Here is a 24,032-nt window from a genome sequence, read left to right on the forward strand (position 1 = left end):
AAAAAAATTCATATGAAAGGAAATTAAAAAAAAGTCTGATTGAATTTTCATTTTGGAAAACAATGGAAAATGTTTCATGTAACTTGAAATAATGCTACAGTGCTTCAGGGAAGTTGTTGATTATGGAAAGATTTGAGATAGACTGTGAAAGTAATCCTGGAGATAGTTGTGTTGGTATCAGGAAAAAATGGTTCAAGTGTCAGTAGAGCCAGTATGAGTAAGGAGAATGTGGGCCTACGACTCATATGATGAAACCACAAATTTTGAATGTAAACCGCTTGGACATTCTTAAAAATGATATTTATAAGAATCGTTTTTAGCCCAGAAAAGCTCATCTCCTGTCAGATACTGGAGTTTCTTAAAGAGTACAAATCTCATCTTGAACAATTCCAAGAAAAGACATTTTCAGAGAATTAAGTTTAAGTGCAGTTCCCCAGGAACCAGTTTTTTCATCTCGTAGAAGAGTGTAAAGAGAGTCAGGGGTCTTGCAAGAATAATTCTAAAAAGACAGCAGTTGTATTTCTGAGGAAATGAATGTTTTACAGCTTGGACTGTCACACAGCTTAGAATGCAAGGCTCTTTACAAAGGATTGTTTGTATGGACATTTCCATACAAATTGAAAACACACAGAAAAATGTGAAACAAACAAAAAGCTTTCTGTATGTAAACTTGTGGGTCCATAATCAATGAACAGATTACCTGAATAAATCACCAGCTACTGAACTGATGGTAGATGTTTTAAATTTAAGAAGAAAACTTAAGACACAAAGTCTCAAGTTTTGTAGGGATGTAAATACCTAATTTTCACTTTCTGTTTATTGTACATTAAGATAACTACCATAGAGTGAAATGATTGCTGAGGTACCTGTGTGAGTTTGCTTTACACTAAGAACTGTTTTTTTCTGATTCAAACATTTGAAACAAACAAAGCATAAAATAAGTTGTAGTTGAGGTGAAAGTAGGTTTTGGAGTAAACAGTCCCATCCTGTTCATCAGTTGTAAGACAATGTTATCCTAGTTACAACAAACGATTATTCTTTTCTTCGTCAACTATTTAAAATCAATTATTACCTTACTAAAAGTAACGAATTTTTGAAGGCAGTATCCTGAAATTTAATATTTTATTACTCCTTGAAACAGCAGCTAACCTCCTGTTCCACCACTCTGCCTGTACTCAGCTGTCAGCCTTAATTGTCTCTTTTTTTTTTTTGGGAAGCAGAGAAGGCATCTGACCTATGTGTTTGATTTTAATCCTGTTTAGTTTTTGGAGGGATCAAGTTAAGCAGGTGTAGCGGAAGTGATTTGGGATCTTTCACTACCAATTAAATAATGTTTTTCATCAGTTTAAAATGTAAAAAACTCAAATGGCAGAACTTTCTGACTTCAGGGTACGTGATGTTAGGAGATGTGAGTGACTGACTTTTTAAGAAATGTGAAGTAGGAGCAAGTGTGCTTTTTGTTTGAGTCCAATGTAAACATATTTTCATCATAAAATGGGAATAAATTATTACAGTAGAGGCCAACAAACATGAGTATAAAGTATCGAGTTTCATGATAGTAGTATCAGTTTTTCATGTACTATATCTTGTTAATGTCATCTGTATAAATTAAACTGATGCTTTTTTTAGGAAATCTGTTTAAAGACTTTGTAGTTTTCCCTACGCCTCAAACAGTGTGTAAATGTTTGCTTCTTTGAACTTACTTTCTGCAGTCTGTATTCCTGCCTGCTGGTACAGTACTTCTTTATCAGTATTTTTAAAAAAAAAGAAAAAAAGTTTTTTTGTGGATTTGACCACATGAAACTTCAGTAATAATTCTTTGATGCCTCCTTTTATTTCTCATATTTGCAGTTATCAAACTAATACTATGTCAAGACACTATGAAAGTCGTTAAGACAGACATTATGAAAAGAATGGGGACCACATAACGAAATGCACTAACTTTATATTGGCAACAGAAGTTTGACATACACATGTACTTCCTGCTTAAAGTTTTCGAGGAATTTGGATATGGGATGAAGCTTCTCACCATTATTGGTTATTTAAAAGAAGGGGTGGGGGAGAACATTACATAGAATTTGATAATTCTCCCTTTTAAATCTTTACTGTACAAAGTAATTATTTTTTCAGTTACTCAGGTGCTGTTGCGTTAACAGTTTAACTGCATAGATAGAAGCTTGAGCTGATCGCTTGCATGGAAGAACTAGCCCAGGTCGCAGAGCTGAATAGCTGTACTTTTACTTGAGCTTATTTTGTGTGCAGAATCTCTCAAGTTTAATGTAGGTTTGTTTTTAACCATTTTAAACCAGCCTTACTTTATTAAAAAAGTGCTTTTGGTAATTCCTTCCTATAACACGATATTGTGTAGCTTGAAAAAAGATTGCTTGCTCACAATAGTTAATTTCTGCTATACTTACTTTAAGTTGTTTTTTTTTTTTTTTAGTAGTATAGATGAGACTGTGGATTGTTCCACTTCTTAAAGTATAGAAATTAAGATTTAAATAAGCGACAGCTCTTTATGAGTTATTTTCCCGGTTTCACTTCAGAATTTTATAATAAAGCAAGGCATTGATGAATTGACTTCTCTGACAAAAACAAATGTTTCTGTTTAGAAAAAAAAAAAAAGTGTGATGACAATCTGAGAGGTTTACCACTGTAATCAAATACTTCTGTGATTTTGTGCCAGCTTATCTGATGGATCGCTAGTGACTTAAAAGCATAGAAACTTTTGCAGTTCTTCTTTTTTTGCAGAGCTTTTTGTTCCCTTCTGTGGGAGACCGGGCAATCTGCAGCTCTGAACTCTGGGTTCCAGAGTAGCTGGTTGGCCTGGGAATTTGGAAGTCCTAAGGATTGCAGTTGCAGCACATGGGGTGCAACTCCTTCACAACCGAAGAGTCTAAGAGCTGTAGCGTCCTCAGGTGTCTCCTGGGTAATAACAGCAGGAAACCAGGGACAAGTTCCTTATTCAGTGAACCATGACCAGCAGAAAGTGTGGCAATGATGGTATCAGTTTCAGTTAACAATGTTCTTTCCCTCCCTGTAATCAGTTTTTCCAAAGTGGTGGGAAAAGATTGTGGAATTATAAGTTTCAGGGAAACTTCTTTTTGCATTTGTCTTGGCTTTGGGAAGAATTTTCTGAATTCCAAAACTGTAACAGAAATAGTACTGATCAAATGACTTTTTTTTGTTTGTTTGTTTTTAACGTATGTTTTCTATGCAGAAACAGAAGAGTGGGAAAATTACAAATACTGTGAGCTGTATACCTAGTTGCAAATTTAAGGGGAGTAGAGAAATGTAATTGTAAACTGCATCGGTGTGTGGTGTGAAAGAAACTAGAGGACATGGATATGCCTTGCACAGAAATGTACACACTATAGCAACTCCAGAGTTTTGGAGCACTGCCATATGTCTTAATCTTTGACAGGAAAAAAAACAAACCCCCAACCACTAAAGCTTAGTGTATGGATAAAACTGGTATAATTTTAATGGTAATTTAATCTCATGAAGTAGCAGCTACCACTTTAAAGTTGTCTTTCTACTTCGAAAAGTGTGGTGAGCTATGCAGAAGGGTATGTGAGTACATCCCAGTGTTTTTGCTGGAGCAGAGAGTAGTTAGCAGTGCTCTTCTGGCTTTGTTTTTCCCAAGTTACGCTGGAACAAAAGGTTAGTGTAGACTTCAAACATCTTTTTTACTTCTTTAGAAGTACTTCTAACTTCAGTGTAGGCTGATTGAAAGGAAAAGGAAACTTTAAGATTAAAGGCTTGTGTTCTGTGGTTGGGTTTTTTTTTCCTTTTTTTTTTTTTTAATTCCTCCCCTTCCCAAAGGCACAGGTATTCATGAATTTCAAGACATTCTGGTGTTTGCAGTGAGATAATGGAGATGCTCATGCCAGTCTCTGGCTTCACACCTGAGAGACCACAGTTTAGACTGTTACCAGGTTGCTGTCTCGAAACTTGTTTCATGATTTTCATGGTAATTACTTTTTCTGTTGTTGTACTGGGAAATCTTTCTCTTATAAGTAAATATTTACATGTGTGGAAAGCCACAGGAAATATTGTTACTGAGAGCTTGATTTGATAAACATTGAAGAATGCGTCTGTGATTTTTTCATAGTGCTGAGTTTGCTTGGCAAATTTTATTTCTAGAGATAATGTGCCAGAAGAAGGAAAGAAAACAAAATAGCTCGTCTGTTAGAGGCTTCACTGAATCTCAGGTTTAGAATTTAAATCAAAATGGTTTACTTAGAAAAATATCTTCAGCTTAAGTATTTGTTTGTTTAGATGGAAAATACCAAAGTCCGCTATAATTTCCAAAGGGTTTTTTATTTATAAATTCCATAGTTACCCCTGCAGTCCCAGAATCCACAATTATGATAGATATCACATGTTTTCTTTGCAACTTGTTTTAGTAAATAAATATAATTTTTATAGGAGCGACAGTTTTCAAGAAACTAGGAAGATGGTTACTTGTCCTTTTTATTATTATGGGTTTTCACTGCTTCCAGAATTTTAAGGAAATTATGTAGAACTACAGTGGCTGTTAACACTAAAGAAAAAGGGGAAAATATTTTGGATATGGAATGAAACAGAAGATTTTGCTAAAAAGATTATACGGTTCTTTGTTTTGATGGCATTAACCTCTCCTTTTTTAATGATACTTTCTTTGTGTTCAAGTTGAGTAGCTTTTCACAGCAGCAGATGTTCCTTCCTTCGCTGTCCCACTGAAGCAAGATTTATTGTTCAGTTAGTCACACTTTTCACAGAGAGAAGAGTATTCTAAGAAACACCATTTCGCATACTCCTGTGTTATTTGGATGTAGCCTTTTTCAGCTTATGTGTGTTATCACTCCGGGATAATAATTTAGTTTTGGTTTGCAGATTTGTGCGTGGGGAAGGTGTTTAAGTATCCTTTTAAATTCTTAAATCCTTATGAGTGTAGTAATTCCAGAACAAGCCTTTTAGCCTTAGATGTCCAAATACATGACATGACAGTGTTGAATAAGGAATGCTGGGAACTCGCATTAGTGCTGTGAAATCTGATTAATTTGGTGGGTTTTTTAAGTTAAAAAAATTTTAAAAATTTAAAGAGTTAAACATTTTTTTAAGTTAAAAATATCAGAGGCCAAGCCTTAGCAAATGCTAGCTTTACTGGCTAAAGGCTTGCTTCGATCTGTAATTCAAAACCCTTTTGTCTAACAGTTGTTGCTTTCCTCCGGTCTAAACTGCAGCCTGCCACAGGGGAGCGGGAGGCTCTTGCCAGGTTTTCTGAAGAATACCTGACAGTTGCTGTTGGTCGTATTTGATCGCAAAATTAAAAACAAAAGAAATCAAACAGAACACAGTTTGCAATTGCAGTTGTATTGCAATTGCATCTGGCCCATGTGGGAGGTGGCTCTGCTAGAGGAATTGGGAGACTGTGATGTGAACTGGAGGGGTAGAGCTGCGTAACTAAATGTTAAGATGTCATGTAGCCAAGTCAGAATTATGTTGTTTTCTGTGGAAATGGAAAAAGCCGAGGGACAAGAGAGCTGTCATACAGGGTGATCAAGAGGACAACTGGAATTTATTAGGAGAAGCACTTACCAGGAGAAAAGGGGGGACCTTATAAACATGAGGGTATATTTGTAGGCAGTAGTGATAACATACACAACGTGTAGTAGTCTTTGTCTACTTTGTGGCTTTTTTTTTTCTTTTCTTTTCTTTCCTTTACTGTTGTAACTATGCCTTGGAGACAGTTTCCGTTCAGTCATTGCCTGTATGCTCAGAAAAGGGACAGAGACAAATCAAGGTGGGTTAGAGCTTTAGAGTAATAGTAGTAGCTTCTGTACTAGGGGGGAAAAACCCCAACCAAACAGAAAACGGTTGTGGCAAATCGGGTTGGGGGGGACGACACATGACAACACCGATGACTTTAAAATGTTTTTGCAACCATAGAAATGTATGCCACTTGTAATGAACATTAAGTAGCAAAATCATATTTCTGTCCTTACTTTTGGAATCGTTTTGTGGGAATTGAAGTAAAAGGAAAAATGGGCTAGTCCTGGAGGCTTTACGGATGTATCTGTTCTCACAAAAGCACCTTTTTCTTCTGGTGTAGTGAGTAAAAATCATCAGTTTAACAGTGGCGCTCTTGCTGTTATAAAAGCCCAGGTGGATGGAGGTTGTCCATACACAGTTGTGAATGTAGTGGGTTTGATGGTGTCCTTCGCTCTTGCCCCTGTGAGCAGTATGGATGTGCTGGCTGGACTTCTTGTGTGTCTTTTTTGGTCAAAAAGAAGACTTAAGCACCAGTGCTGGTAGTGAGTCTTTGAGTCAAGTATTACTGATTTCCTGTTTGGTAAGAAAATGAATCTCTCAATCCTTTTGATAGACCACTTGAGTCTTGTGCTCTTCTTCTTTAAGATACTTATTATTTCAATACACTCAGTATGCTGTCTTCCAGTTATATGTATTTTTAAACTCTAAACAATGTAGTGGCATATTTGGGGGGTGGAATCTGAAGGGGAAAAAAAAAAAAAGGTAATTTCTTGGTGAGAATAAATGAAAGGCTGTTATTTATTCTAGGTACCTTTCTATTCCAGCCAGGATCATCTGCGTGGTTCTCCCATGTTGATCACAGCTACAGAAAATTTAAAAAATAGCAACAGGGAAAGCTGCGTATTACGTTTCCTGTAGCATGTCTTTTAGTATTTCTTACATCCAAACTCTTAATCATCTTGGCTTTAGCTGTGGCAGCAATTTCTGCCAATTCTGAGAAGGCACGTGTGGTGTTTTCCAGCTGTTCTGGATGGAAGCAGCGTCAGAAATGACAGAAACAGATGTATTAGTTCTTGGTTTCTGTTGGAATTTGTAACCCGGTGCCTTTAGTTGTGCTGAAATTCTCTGCAATTAATCTGCTGAGCTATGAAATGTGACGGCAGTTGAGGAGCTGGCACACATTTGCTTCTAGCATGTGCTATATGAGGCCTGCACTTAAACATTACGGTTGCTAAATCTGATAAAACCTGCCAAAGCTTTATAAGTAAACTGATTACTCACTTCATCTTGTATTCTTTCTTGGCTTTTTGAGCTTCATTTTATTCCTCTTGTAAGGTTATTCCTTGCTGTTCTTACACAATTCCATGTTTGGAACGTGTTCTGTTTTGTTCCTCTTCTGTGATTTCCTTTGTTCCTTTCGCCTTTCTCCCTCTCTTGTAGCTGTTATCCCCTAGTCTTTACGAGTCTAGTGTCTCCAATTTAAGTCAAAAGTGATAAAAGTTCTGTGAAGTATTGCTTGTAGAAGACTTGCAGGATGCAAACTTCCGATTCTGGAAGGAGCGGTGGGTTCCTTCCCCCTGCCACTGGTCTACTGTAATATACCAGACAGATGTATTGTTTCTGTAGAAAAATAGGGGGATATGTTGTCTGTTGTCTCTAGCATCTAGGGAAGTGGTTTTCAAACCTTTTTGATTGCACACCCCATCAGTAAACAAACTTTGAGCATGCACCCCCGATAAATGTGTAACTATTTATTTATAAATTGTATACGTCTACTGGAGTATTAGTATATTATGTAGATTATAAACCACATGAAAATAGAAATAAAAACGGGTGAGAGAAAGATAAAATAAAAACTAGTTTTAATTTTTGCATTTTATTTAGTAACGATACAAAAAAAATATTTTCTTTCTGCACCCCAGAGGATTGTCTTGCATCCCTCCTGGGTGCATGTACCTCGCTTTGGATGGGCTAGGAGACTTCCTGAGAATTATTTACTTCACGTTTTCCCTAGTTTTCTTAGCTTAGGAAACTGCAATTTTCAGAAAGTCAAATATAATATATTATTGTACATTAGGAATCTGTTGTGGGTATATATATTTTTTAGAAGGATTCCTCTTCAGTATATGTGGTATACGTAACAAAAATTGTGTAATTGTTCGTATGTATTTATAATTTGGATGGGTCTACTACACCTGTGATTTCCATGCCAAATTGAAATAAATTCAATAATTGAGTCATTAGTAAAATTAAATATTTAAGGGAAGCATCTTAAAGTCCCTTCTTATTGAATTATTATTTCTTTCTTTGAACACCAGTTTGATTGAAGAAAAACAGATATCTTTGATAACCTTTTACATTGAAGTAATTTTTTATTTCTTTTTAAGAAAAACAAAAAGCTAGCTGTTAGTTTTTCAGATGGTGACTACTAAGCAGGTTAGAAAAAGTAATTTACTGACAAGAAAGCCTGGGCAAATTGTTTCAGGCAAGTGTTTTTTTAGGAGCATCCAAATATATTGTTAAAATAGAATTTTTTTTTTTTTGTTTTGCTAGTCATTGCAAGAGACAACTGTTCTCTGGCAGCGGGAGCCAATCTACTTTGCTCACTTTAACCAACTTGTCTAACTTCTGTGTGGGCCCCGATTTTCAAGTCTATGTAAACTTAGTGATGTTTGCTCCAGCGTGGTGTCAGTGTTGGATTGTTGGGTTTTCTTTTTTCTGATTTGGCCTATGGGCAGAATGAATTTGCTTCTGCCTGCAGCACACACCGTGAATGTCCTGACTGATGGAGGTCAGCACAAGCAGGGCATCCTCTGTAAAGTCATCCTGACTTGTATGGTTTGCTCCTGTCGTGGTTTCAGCCGAATTTACCAAAACCAGAATAACAGATGGCCCTCCCCTCTCTCCCCCTCCACACCACACACACCTCCCCCCAAAGAGAGGAGAGGAAGAGATTTAGAAGTTTAGAATGAACTAAACTACTTTAATGAAGTATTAATATTAAAATTAAAAAAAGGAAATAATGAAAATAAATACAATATATACAAAACCGTATCAAGCTCCCAGGATGACAGTCACGTCACCGGCAGGCACTGGGGAAGTCCCAGACCAGACTCAGCGACGAATGGGAACTGGGTTCCAGCTCTGGAGTCAGGAACACATGGATCAGGGTCAAAGGCAGATGAACAGACAGTCCTCTTTGGTCATCGGCCACTGAAGAAAGAGGGCTGAGCCTTTGATCCCTCAGCTTTTATACTGAGCATGGGGCAGATGGGATGGAATACCCTGTTGGTCAGGTTTGGGTCACCTCTCCTGTCCCCTCCTCCCCACAGGTGGGACCCCTCTACGCTTTTCTGTTTCCGACCCTCTAAGGGGACAAATAATGAAATTGGCTGCCCTTGGTTGTTACAGCAATAAGTATAAGCAAGGGCCTCTGCACACCATTCCTTGGCATGAACTATAAACGTTGGTCTTATCACTCTGAGAACGAGCAGTTTTCTCCACAATACGCCGTTAATTTCAGAGAGTTAGAAGAGGCCTGGCCAAGATGTAAAATTACTGAACAGAAAGTCGGTTCTATTTTGCCTCAAACCAGGACAGTTCCCAACTCTGGACTTGTTGTTGATTCATATAATTTTAGAAGTATTATCTTTTGGCCCCCTTCCTTGAGGGGAAGGATTAAGATAGGACAGGATGCGGACCTGTCTAGCTGAGGTATGGTTAGTCTCTTTCTCCCAGCATAAAGCAGATTTCTTTTGTTTGCTGATGGGTGATATTTCCAGACTTGAGGAACAGTTAAGTGCTTGATGAAGTTATACGTGTCTGGCTCCTGAAAAAAAATCTATTTTTAATATTCTTGTAAATGTAAATAAAAATGTTAGGTAACTTTTAGAAGTGTAGCTAGGAAGGGAAGCAGTGGCATAATGAAATGGACAGTATGGTACAGCGCTTTCTTATGTGTATTTCATGTATTTGAGTTTAAATTCAGAGTAATGTAACTTGCGTTGACTTTCCACTGGATGTCACAAAATGACAGATTTCCGATTTTTAAAATGTCAAAACCATAAATCATTAGTTTGCTAAGATTGCACTAGCAAGCTATTAAAGAACATGGCAGTATTTACTGTAGATAAATGCAAATTTTAAAAGGTTCTCTGTATCATGGTTTAAATGATTTATTTGCTTTCAATGCACATATGAATCTGATGTGATGTAAAGATTTAGGATATTTCATTTCCTGTATGGAGCTACAAATTTGCATATTATTAAACCATCTCTTGGAGTCATATCTTTCTAGTATGTCTTAAATGGTATCATAGGTTAAGGTACACTGAAAAAAGTTAATTTAAACAAAAGCAGAATTTAATGCTATTAATAGGATACTAGAAGGATACAAATTTCGGCTGGATTTAGAGATAGTCTGTATCTGTTAATATCTATAATATAAGCCAAACTCGGAAAACAGCCAAGTTTGGTAAATACGCCTTTAGCCACTGCTCGGAGCGTGCTGGAATTTTGTCTTGAAATTGATTTGCAAAAACTCAGCTTGGTAGTTTTTGTTACTTCAGAGATTTGAAATAAAGCTTATAGTCGTACGGCCTCCTCAAGGAGCAAAGGGCTTCTATGCTCAGCGTCGTGCTTCGGACAAAAGCTGTTAGAGAATCAGTTTTATACCAGTCTCCTGTTTTCTTGTGTCCAGCGTTCTGCAGGTTTGCTGGATTCTAGCCTCCATTTGGTCTGTGCCAGTGTGTGGTTCCCTGGGCGCCTAGTACTGGTGTTTTCTGCCATGTTCTTGGCAATCCTTCTTTTTCCATCAGCTGTCCTGCCTCTTGATGGGTCGGTAAAGATTGGGAAGAGGGTAAAATTGCTAATATTGGACCTGTGTATTTCAATTTTGGAAACTGTTGTTGAATTTGCAGAAGGGAAAACAAAAGTACTGTGCACGGTGGTATGGAGTGCTCTATCTGTTTGGAGTGTGGTATTTGTATTTAATTTGAACTGTTTGTACTGAGATCATTTTCTGAATGGATACCAAACTAATATAAATAAAGGTACGATTTTTTTGTCTTGTTTGTTTGTTTGTTTTTTGTAGGATAAGACTTAACTTTGCTAGTCATTCTGCTTAAAACTAGGATTGTTCCCTTTATAAGAGATACATATAGATAAATTTATATATATATATAATATCTATTATAGATAGAGATTGAATTTCATTTTAATTTCATTTTTTGATATGAATTAAAAAATAATTAAAAGCTTTTTCTAAAATAGACTATAAAATGCAAAAAGTATAAAATTTTGAAATTTATAGTGCATCTCCCCCTGCCCTATGTTTAAAAACGTTGTGTAGAGCTATTTCTTCCCTACATTGCTCTGCTTGCACTGGGGCTTCAACTGAGTACTACAAACCAAACTAATTGTGTTAGTGAACTAATTTGACATAAAAAAACCTTGCAAGGAGAGTGGAAATACTAGATTATTAGCTAGGGTAAATACAGCATCATTGATTACAGCATAATTATCTTTTAAAACGGGGTGGGTTTTTTATCCCTTCAGTTGAGAAGGAGAAGCCCATAGGTACATGTCACCACTATAAGGTTGCTTCAGATGTATTGCACCTACCTGGACAAGAACTTTGCTTTTTCATATTTGTTCTTTTGGCTGAGAGAGTAATTTTAATGTATACATAGACATAGCTCAGTGCCTTTTTAAAGACAAGTTTTAATGAACTGCGTTATGTCCCAGATTAACTGGATAAGGAGATATTTGCTACTCTTTCCTGTGTAATCTGGGTAAATTGTGTGCCTTCTGTAGTTAGCAATTGCAAACTTAAGGAAACTCTGGTTTTATGTAAACCAATACTTTAAGGTAAACTTTTCTGCTAATTTGAATCCTTACACAGTCTTATTTCCTGCAGATACAGCTGCTTTCTTCCTTGTGACAGAGCATGAGATATAAGCTGCTGATATAAAGCTGTCTTGGGGAGGAAGAGAATTATACTGTGCTGAGACACTATATTAAAAAGATGTAATGCTGGGCTAATGGTTTCAAATGCAACATTAGGTGGCAGTAGTAGACTCTCAACACCTTGTGCTTTTTAAATTTACTTTTAGACAGTTTTCCAAACAGGAGACAGACTTAAGAAAATTTAATTTTATTACAGCACATTCATGTTGCATCAGTGTGAAGGGAAGCAATGGGAATGATTTTTTGTGAATGATCCAGCTTTGATCGTAGTTACCAAGAGTATTGAACAGAATTCGATGAAATCATCAAGGTTAAAGTGGGTGCAGTGTTGTTGTGCAGTGCCACTATTGATATGCCTGGTTTAAAATGGACCTTTCTTATTTGCCAGGTAAATGAAGGTGTAGGCTTTGTTAGGAATTTGGCAACAGGAGAAAAAGCAGCTAATTAAGAGGAAAATGTACTTTTTTTTTTTTTTTTACTTTTTTGCCATCCTTTTCCCCTTAGAAAGCAGGGGAGATGAGTACTATTGAGTACTATTAATATCCTTCTTTTGTAGTGTAACTGTTGGGTAAGTGTTGGATGGCGGGGGGGGGACACTGGTGACTTCAGGCTGAGATATCAGGAGGTGGGTTCCTGCTTAAGAAATACCTGTTTGCTCTTTGTCTGATTGGAAGCATGGAAGAAGAGCTACTGCTAAGGTAGCAAATGGCTTTAAATCATCTGCGTCTTGCTGGAAGGTTGTGACCTTGTCTTTCATCAGTGGGTCTTCCCACAGTTCTTTGTACTTTGTCTGGTTTTTCTGGTTGCGTTATGGTTGATATAGTGGCAATATATTGGAGAAAAAAAGGTTGACATCCAGGCTTTTTCTGTCCTTTTCTTGCCTCCCTATAACCTCTCTGAGCCTGAGCCCTGTTTGTCATGATTTCACTGACTTGACATTCATGCTAATGTCACTGTTTGATATACTTATCCAAAATATCAACAGGCTTTCCTACCAAATCTCCTCTTAGGACTCATATTTTAATATGTTCTCGCCTCCAAGTGTTGTGTTAGCGATAGAAAAGACTGCATGGAAAAGTGGGGGGTGAGGGGCAGAGGACGGGTTGCTGCAAATTAGTACATATGAGTTAGTCATTTTTCCCCACTTTTTCTCCTTCGTTCTGGAGAGGCCTTGCCAAATCAGAACCATGTTTTTATCCCACCCAGGATGTGTATCGCAGAGCTCACTTTTACTGTTTATTGTGTGCCCTCAGGGGATTTGACTGGCTTGGGATCACTCAGGATCCTATGAGATCCCTGCCCTAAAGAGATTTTTAGTTCTTATACTTCCTAAATCTTTGACATGTATTTTTAATGATCAATGCGTTTATTTTGAGTTTTTGAACACATGAAAGGGGATGATGGAGTCCAGGATGTGGGTTATTGCTTTGGTGGAAGATAAGAGTAAATGTAGGCAAAGAGTATGATATTTACTGTTACTCAGAAGCACAATGGCTAAAACGAATCCATCTTTTTTGTGTTTGTGTTCTCCAGAAGCTGCATTCAGATTTCATCATCAAGGGATGAAAAACATGGGGTTGTGTGGGTGTGGTGTTTTGTTTTTTTTTTTTTTTTTTTACCTTGGATCAACTGGCATGGTGTAAAATTGCAGTAAGAACAGGACCATTTTGGCTAACGCAGCTATTTTGTGAACAGAGGTAAAATGCAGGGTGTATATCAAACCTTTAATTGTTGAAATGGCAACTGGCTTAGCTTCAGCACATTTTTCTTGATATTTATCTTTTGTAAGTGCCTTACTCTTATGAATAGAAGATTTTGGGCAGTTATCAGCTTTGTATGCACAGCTTTGCAGGTTCTTATCAAGCATAAACTTAGTATGTCCACTGAGATAGAATTGGCCCATTTGACTGTGTTTTGTTTGGGGTTTTTTTTGGTGGGATAGGCATTTTCCATTGGATAGGCATTGTCCATACTTGTTGTTTTGGACATACTAAAGAAACAATTGTGAGATTACAAAATCAACATCTTGAGGAAAAAGGGGAGGCAACAGTTTGCTTGGTTAATAGTTCTTTCATCCTGCCTTCAGGGAACAAAACAAGTATGTTTTTCCTGATGTGTAGGTTATCTGGGAACGAGAAGGATAAGGAAGCTCTGTAGAAAGGAAGTCTCTTTTGGAGGTTTGAGCTAAAACTGTGGAGCTGTGGTTCTTCCAAGTAGAGCCAATTTGGCTTTCCAGGAGAAATGCTGATTGTGGTCTTGGACTTGATTTCTTTTTTTCGGTTACAGTTCATTAAAATACTTTTTCTCACATTTTCTTACAAGCTTTTGAAATATTTTCTATCTGCCACTGGGACAAATGACTTTAGATTAATAATACACATCATGGTATTTCAGGAAAGTGCCACTTGACTGTTTATTCTCAGCTATTTTTTGCATACTGTAGTTTGGTACTTGCTCACCCAAAGAGCGCACCATCTCTTTTATATCTTATTGGATTGCTTCTCCCATTGTATATTAGATGAAAGTTTCATTGCAAAGAGAGGTTTCATGTGTTTAAATTGGCTTTTTGTTTCTATTGAGAAGTGATGTAGTGCTATTGTATACTTAAAATTAGTGCTGTTATGTTGACTTCTTGTTAGTTTGGTTCTCTAAGGGGAAAAAAAAAAAAATCACACTGAGTGTGTAGTTAAAAATTGCTGTAAAGTATTCTCCCTGTTCTCAATCAGCTAAGTGTAGAAAGACTTTACCAAAAAGCTTGAGCTATTGGTTTAGTTTTTATATTTTTGGAAGGTAAATATAACTGGCAAAATGTAAAATTTCTGACGATGTATTTGAATACTGCACTTTGAAACCATTCCTGTAAGCTTATACTTACATGCCGAAGAAAGAAAACGTTATGCCACCCTGTAGGTTGCTATAAAGATTGTTTATGCAGCTCAGCATAGGACTTAAAATACGTTGAATTGGAGAATTTTGAAAAATGTACTGTGCGACATAGGAGACCAAATCATGCTAAAGTGCAAGGAAAGACTATACATCAGTTCAAAGGCTACATTATTCAAAAAAATACAACCATAAAAAAGGTAATAAGATTACATTCTCACACTTCATGGCTAGTAAGGTGCATTAAGCTGCTCAGATATTCATAACTTACTGTGACATTTGGGAAGATTACATTTTGCTGTGCACAGCCATTACTGCAGCTCAGATAATAACTAGCCAATGCATGGACCTGGATTATGATCCCTGTCATTGGAAACAAATTTGTGTTTTGAAGGTTGATCAGTTTCAAATCACCATTAGAAAGGGTTAATATGAAATACTGTGGGGGGTGTGTGTGCTTATGTGTATCTAATGGGTATGCATACATATAGTACATCAACTGCGCTCTGCCTGTGGTATATTGCTTCCTCTGTCGGTTTTTTGTCCTCACTTCCCTAAAGGAAATGTTAAAATGGTAATTATTTCTACCATAGCATATTATTTCCAGAATGTACTTGCTGAAATGCTTATGTTTGCAGATTAGATTGGAAACCTAATTTGACAGCTTCCTGGATGGGTGGTTACTGATAATAGTGTATCTAGCCAAAAATGAAAGATTGGTGATGTAGGCTATAGGGTGAAGGTGAGGTCACCTCTAGTTGCTGTATGTGGTTTTGGTGTGATAATTGATGGTTGGCTGATAGTTAAAACCAAATGCATAAAGAGTTGAATTCCTTGTTAAAAATTAGCAGGTGTTTTGTGGCTAGAATTTAACGTTCAGCTATTCCATCTGTATACGGAATGCAGTATTTTCTTTCTCTCTTAACTTGATGGTGAGAAAGAGAGCGCCTTCTTGAGGAATACCTTGGTTTTGTAGAGGATGATAAATTTAGTGTAAAATGAAGTGTAACATTGGTGTTACGTACTTCACGTTCTCAAATGTTTTGTTCAGGGGTCTTTTTTAAGGGGTGTGTGTACTTTTTTTTCTTTGCAATAATTCTGTGTTAATCCATTCTGCTCGGCATTCTCCCTTGAATTCTACCTTTACGGAGCTTTCTTGAGGTGGGCCTCTGCTCCATCTTATGGAGGGGGAAAACTGAGGCTTGGAGAATGATAATGACTTGATAGATTTGTTTGAGTTTGACAGCGTGAGTTGATATAGAGAAGCTGGGAATATAATTCAAGTCTCCCCATTCAGTTCCTGCGGTTTCCCTAGATATTAAGGAAGCATCTGATAGTAAATTGCATAATTATTTTTCATGACCAAGAGGAGAGAAAATGGAAAAGTGTAAATTACTGTTTAGAAATTGTTGCCACGAGACATTGTCTATTCTGTTGTAAAAGCAGTAACTTTCTCTGGTTCTTGTGGTGGTTGGCACTACTGATTTATGCCCAGAAGACCAAAGATTGCTTCTTCAAAGTGACAAGATTTAGACACTTGAGGAAAACATATGATAATTTCAGTAGTTAATGAGGAGCGTATATTCGGTTCTGTTGGACAAGTTTTATCTTCAGATCCTGACTAGCTGAGAGAAGCTGTTGGAGCTAATACGGATGCAAGTTAAAGTATGTATTTTGAGCAGTTTTTGACATGGTATGACTTTAGCAGGCGACAGTACTGAAGCGTTTAACAGTCAAAGCCTGTGAAAGGAAGACCACGTAGGATGGAAATAATGTCTTTTATTAGACAGACTTGTAGTAGTGAGAATGAGCAGAAATACTCTTGTTTGTGAGTTCATTTTGATCATTTGAATCAACGCAATCTGAATTCCTATTTATATGCTGGTATATAATGGGTATTTTGACAAGCATGGCAAGCATTAAGTTTAATACTGTTCTAAAGTTCAAGAGAAGTTGGTCCAAGTGGAGGGGGTGGAATTTGGGTAGAGGAGTTAAGTTAGTTTTCTTTCCTTCAACTGGAATTCTTACTTATTGAGTATACAAATGAGCATGAAGTAGGTTATTTCCTTCCTTCCTTCCACCTCTTTGGCACGTGCACATGTGGTTAGTTACTTGGTGTGTGTTCAAACAAATCCTGCGTCTAGGAGACGTGAAGTATTACGGGATGTAAGTGCCTAAGCCAAAGCATAGTCAAGAGCTTCACACAGTGCTGCTGTTTCATGTTCATGCACATATAGCAAGCCTTTGCTGCCCTTTAGTGCCCGTGGCTACTAAGGAAACCAGCAGTTAATACTTAACCAGCTTTATTCAATATCTCAGGGATGGCTCTATAAGTGGCAATATTTCTGATGTGCATCAGCTCCTTTTGGCTAGAATTGCCCTCTTATTTGAGGGATGTTAAGCACATGTGAAGGAAACCTTTTAAGGATGCTCCAGGCCATTTAAGGTATCCTACCTGGCTTGCCTCTCAACTGTTTTGGAACACCCACTTGGCCTCTTCGCTTTTTGGCTGTGTGGGGCAGCTCAGGACATCTATATCTTAAACTATCCAAATATTCTTCTGCACCAATTGTTTGATGGTTGGTGAGACCTTAGGAGCGCCTCTGTTGAAGTTACTCAACAGAACTTGAAATGGAGGAAGAATAAGACTTGATGTATTGATACTGACCTCGTTATGGGTTTTTTTAGCTTATGTCTTTGCTAGCTTACTTCTTGCAGAATGAATAACTTTAAACATGGAATGATACTTCAATACAATTGACTTAAGGTTTTTTTTTTTTAAATCTTCTATCTGAAAGCTTGTTGGGGGCCGCTTTGACTTGGAAATGAACTTTATCATCCAAGAAGGAGAGGGCATCACCTGCATGGTAGACTTGCTGGACAAGTGTGACATCACCTGCCAGGCTGAGGTGTGGAGCATGTTTACAGCAATATTGAAGAAAAGTATACGCAATCTACAAGCGTGCACAGAAGTGGGCCTCGTTGAACAAGTGCTCAAGAGGATTGACAGAGCTGACAACATGATTGCAGGTAGGATTTCACCCAGTGCATGACTCAAATGGTATTCCTTTTATGTAAAATCTCATGGAAACATTTATTAAGTGATAGAAATCTGACATTGCATTTTATTAAGCAATTATGTTGCTGTTCTTTTCCTTTTCAGATCTCTTAGTGGATATGCTGGGTGTGTTGGCTAGCTATAACTTGACAGTTCGAGAGCTAAAGTTATTCTTCAGCAAGCTTCAAGGAGAAAAAGGGAGATGGGTAAAAGACAACACAAAACTGAAACCATTTTTATAGTGTTGCTTATATTGTTCCTAATGTTCACAAGTTAAAAGGCTGTTTGATGATCTTCATAATAAACAAATTTTAAATGTACTAAGAAATACAGGATTCTTTCTGGTATTATATCAATGAATCCTTTTACTTGCAAGCAATTAAAATACAGAGAGTAGAACAGTGATGAAATCAAATTTCCTCCTGGATCTATGGATTGGATTGGTCTTTTTGAATACCTGGCAATAATATGGTGTCTCTAAGCAAGTGGGTTTATGCGTGTTTTTATTTTTGTGAAATTGAAGGAAAATGGATTAAGATCTTTTTAGAAGACAAAAGAGAGAAAGAAATAAAAACTGTCTACATAGGCAGTTCAGTGTGCTCCTATTTTCACATCGTTGTTCAGTATCTGAAGATTGAAAAAAATTAGCTAGTGAGGGAAGTGAGAATTTGTGGCAGAAATTGAAATGAAGGAAATAAGCTCCAGCTGAAAAATTGTGTCACTGGTTCTCTCCTGTTTCTGTGTGAACTAGAAGGGGAGAAGAGGGTCTCCTTTTACTGTTGAGAACCTCCTTCCCTAAAGTAAAAATATGTATGTTGTAGAGGCCAACAGATAAAGTTGTCTTTAACACAAAATTGTTATTTTGCTGGAGTTGGGACCTACTTTAACAGTTGTTTTACCCGCTCTGAATTTTAATTCAGCTCTGAATACTCTGCTTGGTGTAGAGACGAGGGAGCACAGTGTCTCTGTTGACTTCTAATAATTTAAAAAAATGTATTCAATATAAAAGTCAGTGTGCACAAATAATATAGCAAATTTTTAAAGACCTTTTGAAATAAATAACTTCGGAGACCTTAACTTGCACAAATAAGAATACTCTAAACTTAATAGAGGGTTTAAACTTAATAATTGAACATACAACCACAGGTGAATTAAAGTTGTCTCTGTAACATTAACTTTTTCATTTCCTGTCTCCCTGCTATTTACATTTCATTTCCTTTCTTTATTAAAGGCTAAATATATAGAGGAAAGGAAGAGAAAAACGCCACAGTTGTATTGCTAAGGAGTTGCACGACTCTAAAAATCTTAAAATCAGTAGTGCTGTAAAGATACAAAGTACTTGGCTACAACACAGATTACCCAGTTGAATTCTATGGTGCTGAAGACATCTAAGCAATTCTCAGTGTTTTCTCCTCAATTTAGTTCAGATTCATGAAGCACTGTTTTTCTGGCTATAATTTTGGTACATTTGAAATACCAATATGCAATGCTTAGTTTGCAAAGAGTGGCTGCTTGCAAGAGGGGAAAAAGTGCACTTTCAGGAAAAGCTCAGAAGTGTAAAATCGTGATTTAAAAACGGATCTACTGGGAAGTTATGAAGTGGTAAAAGAAGCTGCACAAAAATGTTCTGTCACTGTGACCTGTATTTGCTGTACTTCTATTGTTGTGAGCTCATATACTTGATTTGGAGTTTATAGTTGCTGATTATTACAACAAAATCAATGCAGAATTAGGGGGGTGGTGGGGAAGTGTTAAGCATTAACACTGAGCAGTCAGTTTAGGTGCTCCAACCTGCCCTTGAGACTTCAATCTTTCTCTGTGGACTTATATGAAGGGATATGCATAACCAAAACCACTTTAGTATATGACTGTAGTCATATACTATATGACTGTCTGCTGATACTCCCTCTCCCTTTTGCTAGGTATTCCCCATGTCCCTTGTGCTGGCACAGGTTTCACGCAGCCACAATCTGAAACTGCCTTTACTGAAAATTGGTTTGCATTTGTTTTTCCTAAATTGGTTTTCAGCTGGATCAGTTAATTTTCTTTAGCTCACTGCAAATCCACACAAACAGTAGCACCCACGGGAATGAACGGATAGAGGGAGGAACCGATATTCAGAGTCAGTTTCTTTTATGTTGGATGAAAGTAGCTCTGACCTTTGAGTCCTTATTTTAGTTATCCAATTAATTGTACTTCAGGGTACCTACTGCGTATTGTGTGAAGGTATCCATGACCCTTAATATTGCTTATTGAAAGTGCTAAGTGTCTTAGCAGAGTATTACTCAACCATGTGCAAAGCTTTAAAATGTGTCAAAATTCATTTTTTGTGTGCATAGTCTTTTGTTTCTTATAGGTATGTTTTATTTATTTACAAGTATAATAATTCTCTTTGTCAGCCACCACATGCTGGGAAGTTATTGTCTGTGTTAAAACACATGCCTCAGAAGTATGGACCTGATGCCTTCTTCAACTTTCCGGGAAAAAGTGCTGCAGTATGTAGATATTTTAAGTCTCTTGTTTGCTCATGTGTTGTTCTGTTACAGCCATTGGTTATTTTCATTTGTGATGCTCTTTTGTCTCATCTGTCATTGTCATAGACCTAGAGTTTTAACCAGATTTTTTTTCTCTGCCTGACACCTACATCATGCCTAAATAAATCATGCTTATAATAAATGTGCATTATCGCTATAGAAGGACAAATACTATTACAAAAAGAACCAATGTAAATGAGGCCCTTTTTGGTTTGTGAGTTGTTGCTTTTGGTTTGTTTTCAGACTGGTTCAGTTAAATCTTGTTGCAAGGAGAATATGCCTGCTTTTCACTCCCGTGTTTCTGTGGGAATGGTGCTTGTGTTAGTATCCGGTATGTGTGAGAGAGGCTTTGTAGTGGCTTGACCTTGGCTGGACAACCAGGTGCTCACCGAGCTGCTCTATCACTCCCCCTCCTCAGCTGGCCAAGGGAGAGAAAATTTAAAGAAAGACTTAAGGGTTGAGATAAGGACAGGGAGATCGCTCACCAGTTACCATCACAAGCAAAACAGACTCAACCCAGGGAAATTAATTTAATGTGTTACCGATCAAATATTAAAACACCTTCCCCAGCTCCTCCCTTCTTCCCAGGCTGAACTTCAGTCCTGATTTCTCTGTCTCCTCCCCCCGAGTGGCATGGGGAGATGAGGAATGGGGGTTGCAGTCAATTCATCATATCTTCTCTTTACTACTCCTTCCTCCTCACACTATTTTCCTACTCCTGTGTGAGGTCCCTCCCACGGGAGATAGTCCTCCATGACCTTCTCTGAAGTGAGTCCTTGCCATGGGCTGCAGTTCTTCACAAACTGCTCTAGTGTAGGCCCTTTCCATGGGGTGCAGTGTTTCAGGAGCAGACTGCCCCAGTGTGGGTTCCCTGACGCAAGTCCTGCCAGCAAACCTGCTCTAGTGTGGGCTCCTCTTCATGGGTCACAACCTCCTTCGGGCATCCACCTGCTCCAGCGTGGGGTTTTCCACAGGCTGCAGGTGCGTATCTGCTCCAGGGTTAACCTCCATGGGCTGCAGGGGGACAGCCTGCCTCACCGTGGTCTTCACCATGGGCTGCAGGGGAATCTCTGCTCTGGCACCTGGAGCACCTCCTCCTTCTTCACTGACCTTGGTGTCTCTCACGTATTCTCGCTCCTCTCTTCCATCTGCGGTGCTGTTGCGCAGTAGGTTTTTTCCCCCTTCTTAAATATGTTATCACAGAGGCACTCTCACCGGTGGAGATTGGCTCTGCTTTGGCCAGCAGCAGGTCCGTCTTGGAGCTAGCTATGTTGGATGTGGGGGAAATCTCATAGAAGCCACCCCTGTAGCCCTCCTGCTACCAAATCCGTGCCATGCCATGCCAACCCGATGCAGCCTTACATCTGGAAACCTTTGCTAGTGAAACCACAGAAAGTGTTGAACTAGAAGTGGCCATATTCACACCATTTGTTTTTAATGATCAGATGATGCGAGTAACATATATGTGGCTTATAAGAATTGTCTGAGAAAATGTGGATCCTAGGCACACATAGGTTTGTCCTAATCTTCCCGTAATTGCTCAGGTGACTGATTAATTTTTAAGTTCTGTGGTGTTCGCTTGAAAAAGAATTTGGAACTAAACAGGTAGTTGGAAAACACTGTGCAGAATCTTCTGTAGGAATTTAAGTGTATCAACACTTCTGCTCCTAAAATTGTAGGATGAAATAGTGTGTTCAAAATTCCATGCTTAATTGAGAATAAGATTTGAATAAGATTTATCAGATGACTCTTTCCAGTTTTCTTCACATAACCCCACTACCTTCCTGCCTTGGTGCCTTGAGATTACATTTCACCAACTTGATGACATAATGATTTTTAATTTTTTTCTTTGAATGAAAAGACTAAAAAATGCAGGCGACTAGAAAAATACTTCTCTAATTATACATTTATCACATGCAACAGAACTTGGCAATAGGCAGGCATGGTTTTGTTCCTTTTTGGCTATTCATGTACTGGTTTTGTATTTAACTTCCAATAATTGTGTTAAATGCTTGAACTGTATGTGATAACGGGGTGCCTCAGTAACCTTAATACGAATATTCTTATATATTTTTAAATCAAGAAGTCTTAGAAATTAAGTATTTAATATAATTACTCCAAGATCCGTTGTGAATTAAACCAAATAATAGTGCTACCAGTTCCCAAAAGTTGGGCTCAAAGACATGCAGACTGATTAGTTAGCTGGCACAGAGAAGGATTTATAGCATTTTGTTTGGACAGGGCTAGCTGAATGGAGCATGGGATCATAATGAGGCTGGCAACAAGTTCTTTGATGTTTTTTTTACTCATCAGTATTGATCATCTGGACAACATCTTTGATCAGAGGTTATGGCAGTCTTAGTTGAACTGTGTATTGCAAATCTGTGCAGCAAACCAGCAGAAAGTTAATAGTAATGTTAAAAAAAAAAAAAAAAGCCCAACCAAACAAAAATCCCACACAATAAAACGCAACTTTTTGAAACAAAGGGCCCTGGCACACAGTTTATAGGTTAAGAGATTTTGAGCTAACGTAAACACATTGTTAGATATGAAGATTTAGGCTGGTGGGGATTGTATTACCTTTCTTTTAGGGAAGTTTATAAGTCTGTCATATTCTAACTTGAAGGCTACATAGACATCAATTTCAAGAGAGAAAAGAATTTGTTAAGTCAAATGTATATAATTCTCTTTTTGTGGCCAGCTTCTTTTCATAATCAGTTATTTTCCTGAATACCAACACTATGTGGAAATAAGTTTATAAATCTGATCATTCTGTCAGGTTACCACAGAACCAAATCAACTTGAATTTGCATTTTGAGGAGTTTTTATGCTGTGAGACTTCCACTAATGTCTTTAATTTTTGAAGTGTAGGTTACTATTAATAATCTTCTTTGAGATATAAAGATGAGTTTTTAAATATGTAGTTCATTAAATATTTTAAAAATGGAGTACAAAAAGCACAGAAGTTAAGCCAGATTTTTTTTTTAATATAGAGAAATTGTACGCGTTTGTAGTGTATGCGTTTGTAGTGTGTATGTATACTGTGTATCAGTATACGTTTGTAGTGTATATCTTAAGCTGTGTACTCTTACTGTTGTGATGTTGATCTTTCTATGTGAATAACTTTTTGCTTTCTTCAGGCTATTGCCTTACCTCCTATAGCCAAGTGGCCGTACCAGAATGGGTTTACTTTCCACACTTGGCTAAGAATGGATCCTGTAAATAATATAAATGTGGATAAGGATAAGCCTTACTTGTATTGGTGAGTATTATGTAAAACCGTATTTCTGATGTTTAATTTCTATTAATTATTCAATGATTCCTGCTTCCGTCTGTGTACGTGCTGATTTTGTTTTAATTTGGTAGTTTTCGGACAAACAAAGGACTTGGTTATTCTGCTCACTTTGTTGGAGGCTGCTTGATTGTAACATCCATAAAATCAAAGGGAAAAGGTTTCCAGCATTGTGTAAAATTTGATTTCAAGCCACAAAAGGTGAGTAAAAATAATAAAATCTTTCAAACAGGTTTCATGAATTTAAAAATGTAGCCTCAAGGGAGTGTTGTAGCTATTGATTAGGTTCATCTTTCTGTATATACAAAGAACAGTTGAGCTGGAATGAGCACAACAAATTTGTGTCCTGAATTCTTATTTCTTTTTAATTTTGCTTATGAAATGAGAGCTAGAGCAAAAAAGAGCTAGAAAATGCAGTTTACCAGAAGTTTTATGAATTTGTGAGACTTGTGTGAGTTCTCTGAGAACTCTTAGTACGTATACACAGCTTGAATGTTACAATGCTTCAGAAGTTTCTTCTCTGTTTATACTGTGTTTTCTC

The 24,032-nt window shown here is 37.4% G+C and overlaps 1 protein-coding gene across 2 annotated transcripts in view; it reads left to right on the forward strand.

Moving 5' to 3' along the window:
* The window catches only part of LRBA (LPS responsive beige-like anchor protein), a 416,351-nt gene that overhangs the window by 26,140 nt on the left and 366,179 nt on the right, over positions 1 to 24,032 (forward strand). For both annotated transcript variants that reach the window (XM_074154664.1, XM_074154665.1), the window contains exons 2-6: positions 17,406 to 17,637; positions 17,771 to 17,871; positions 20,065 to 20,160; positions 23,340 to 23,461; positions 23,566 to 23,692. In XM_074154664.1, the coding sequence (XP_074010765.1) occupies positions 17,406 to 17,637; positions 17,771 to 17,871; positions 20,065 to 20,160; positions 23,340 to 23,461; positions 23,566 to 23,692 (678 nt within the window). The remainder of the gene's footprint in view (positions 1 to 17,405; positions 17,638 to 17,770; positions 17,872 to 20,064; positions 20,161 to 23,339; positions 23,462 to 23,565; positions 23,693 to 24,032) is intronic.

The sequence above is a fragment of the Numenius arquata genome, chromosome 10 (assembly GCF_964106895.1).
Source record: "Numenius arquata chromosome 10, bNumArq3.hap1.1, whole genome shotgun sequence".
NCBI classification, from domain to species: domain Eukaryota; kingdom Metazoa; phylum Chordata; class Aves; order Charadriiformes; family Scolopacidae; genus Numenius; species Numenius arquata.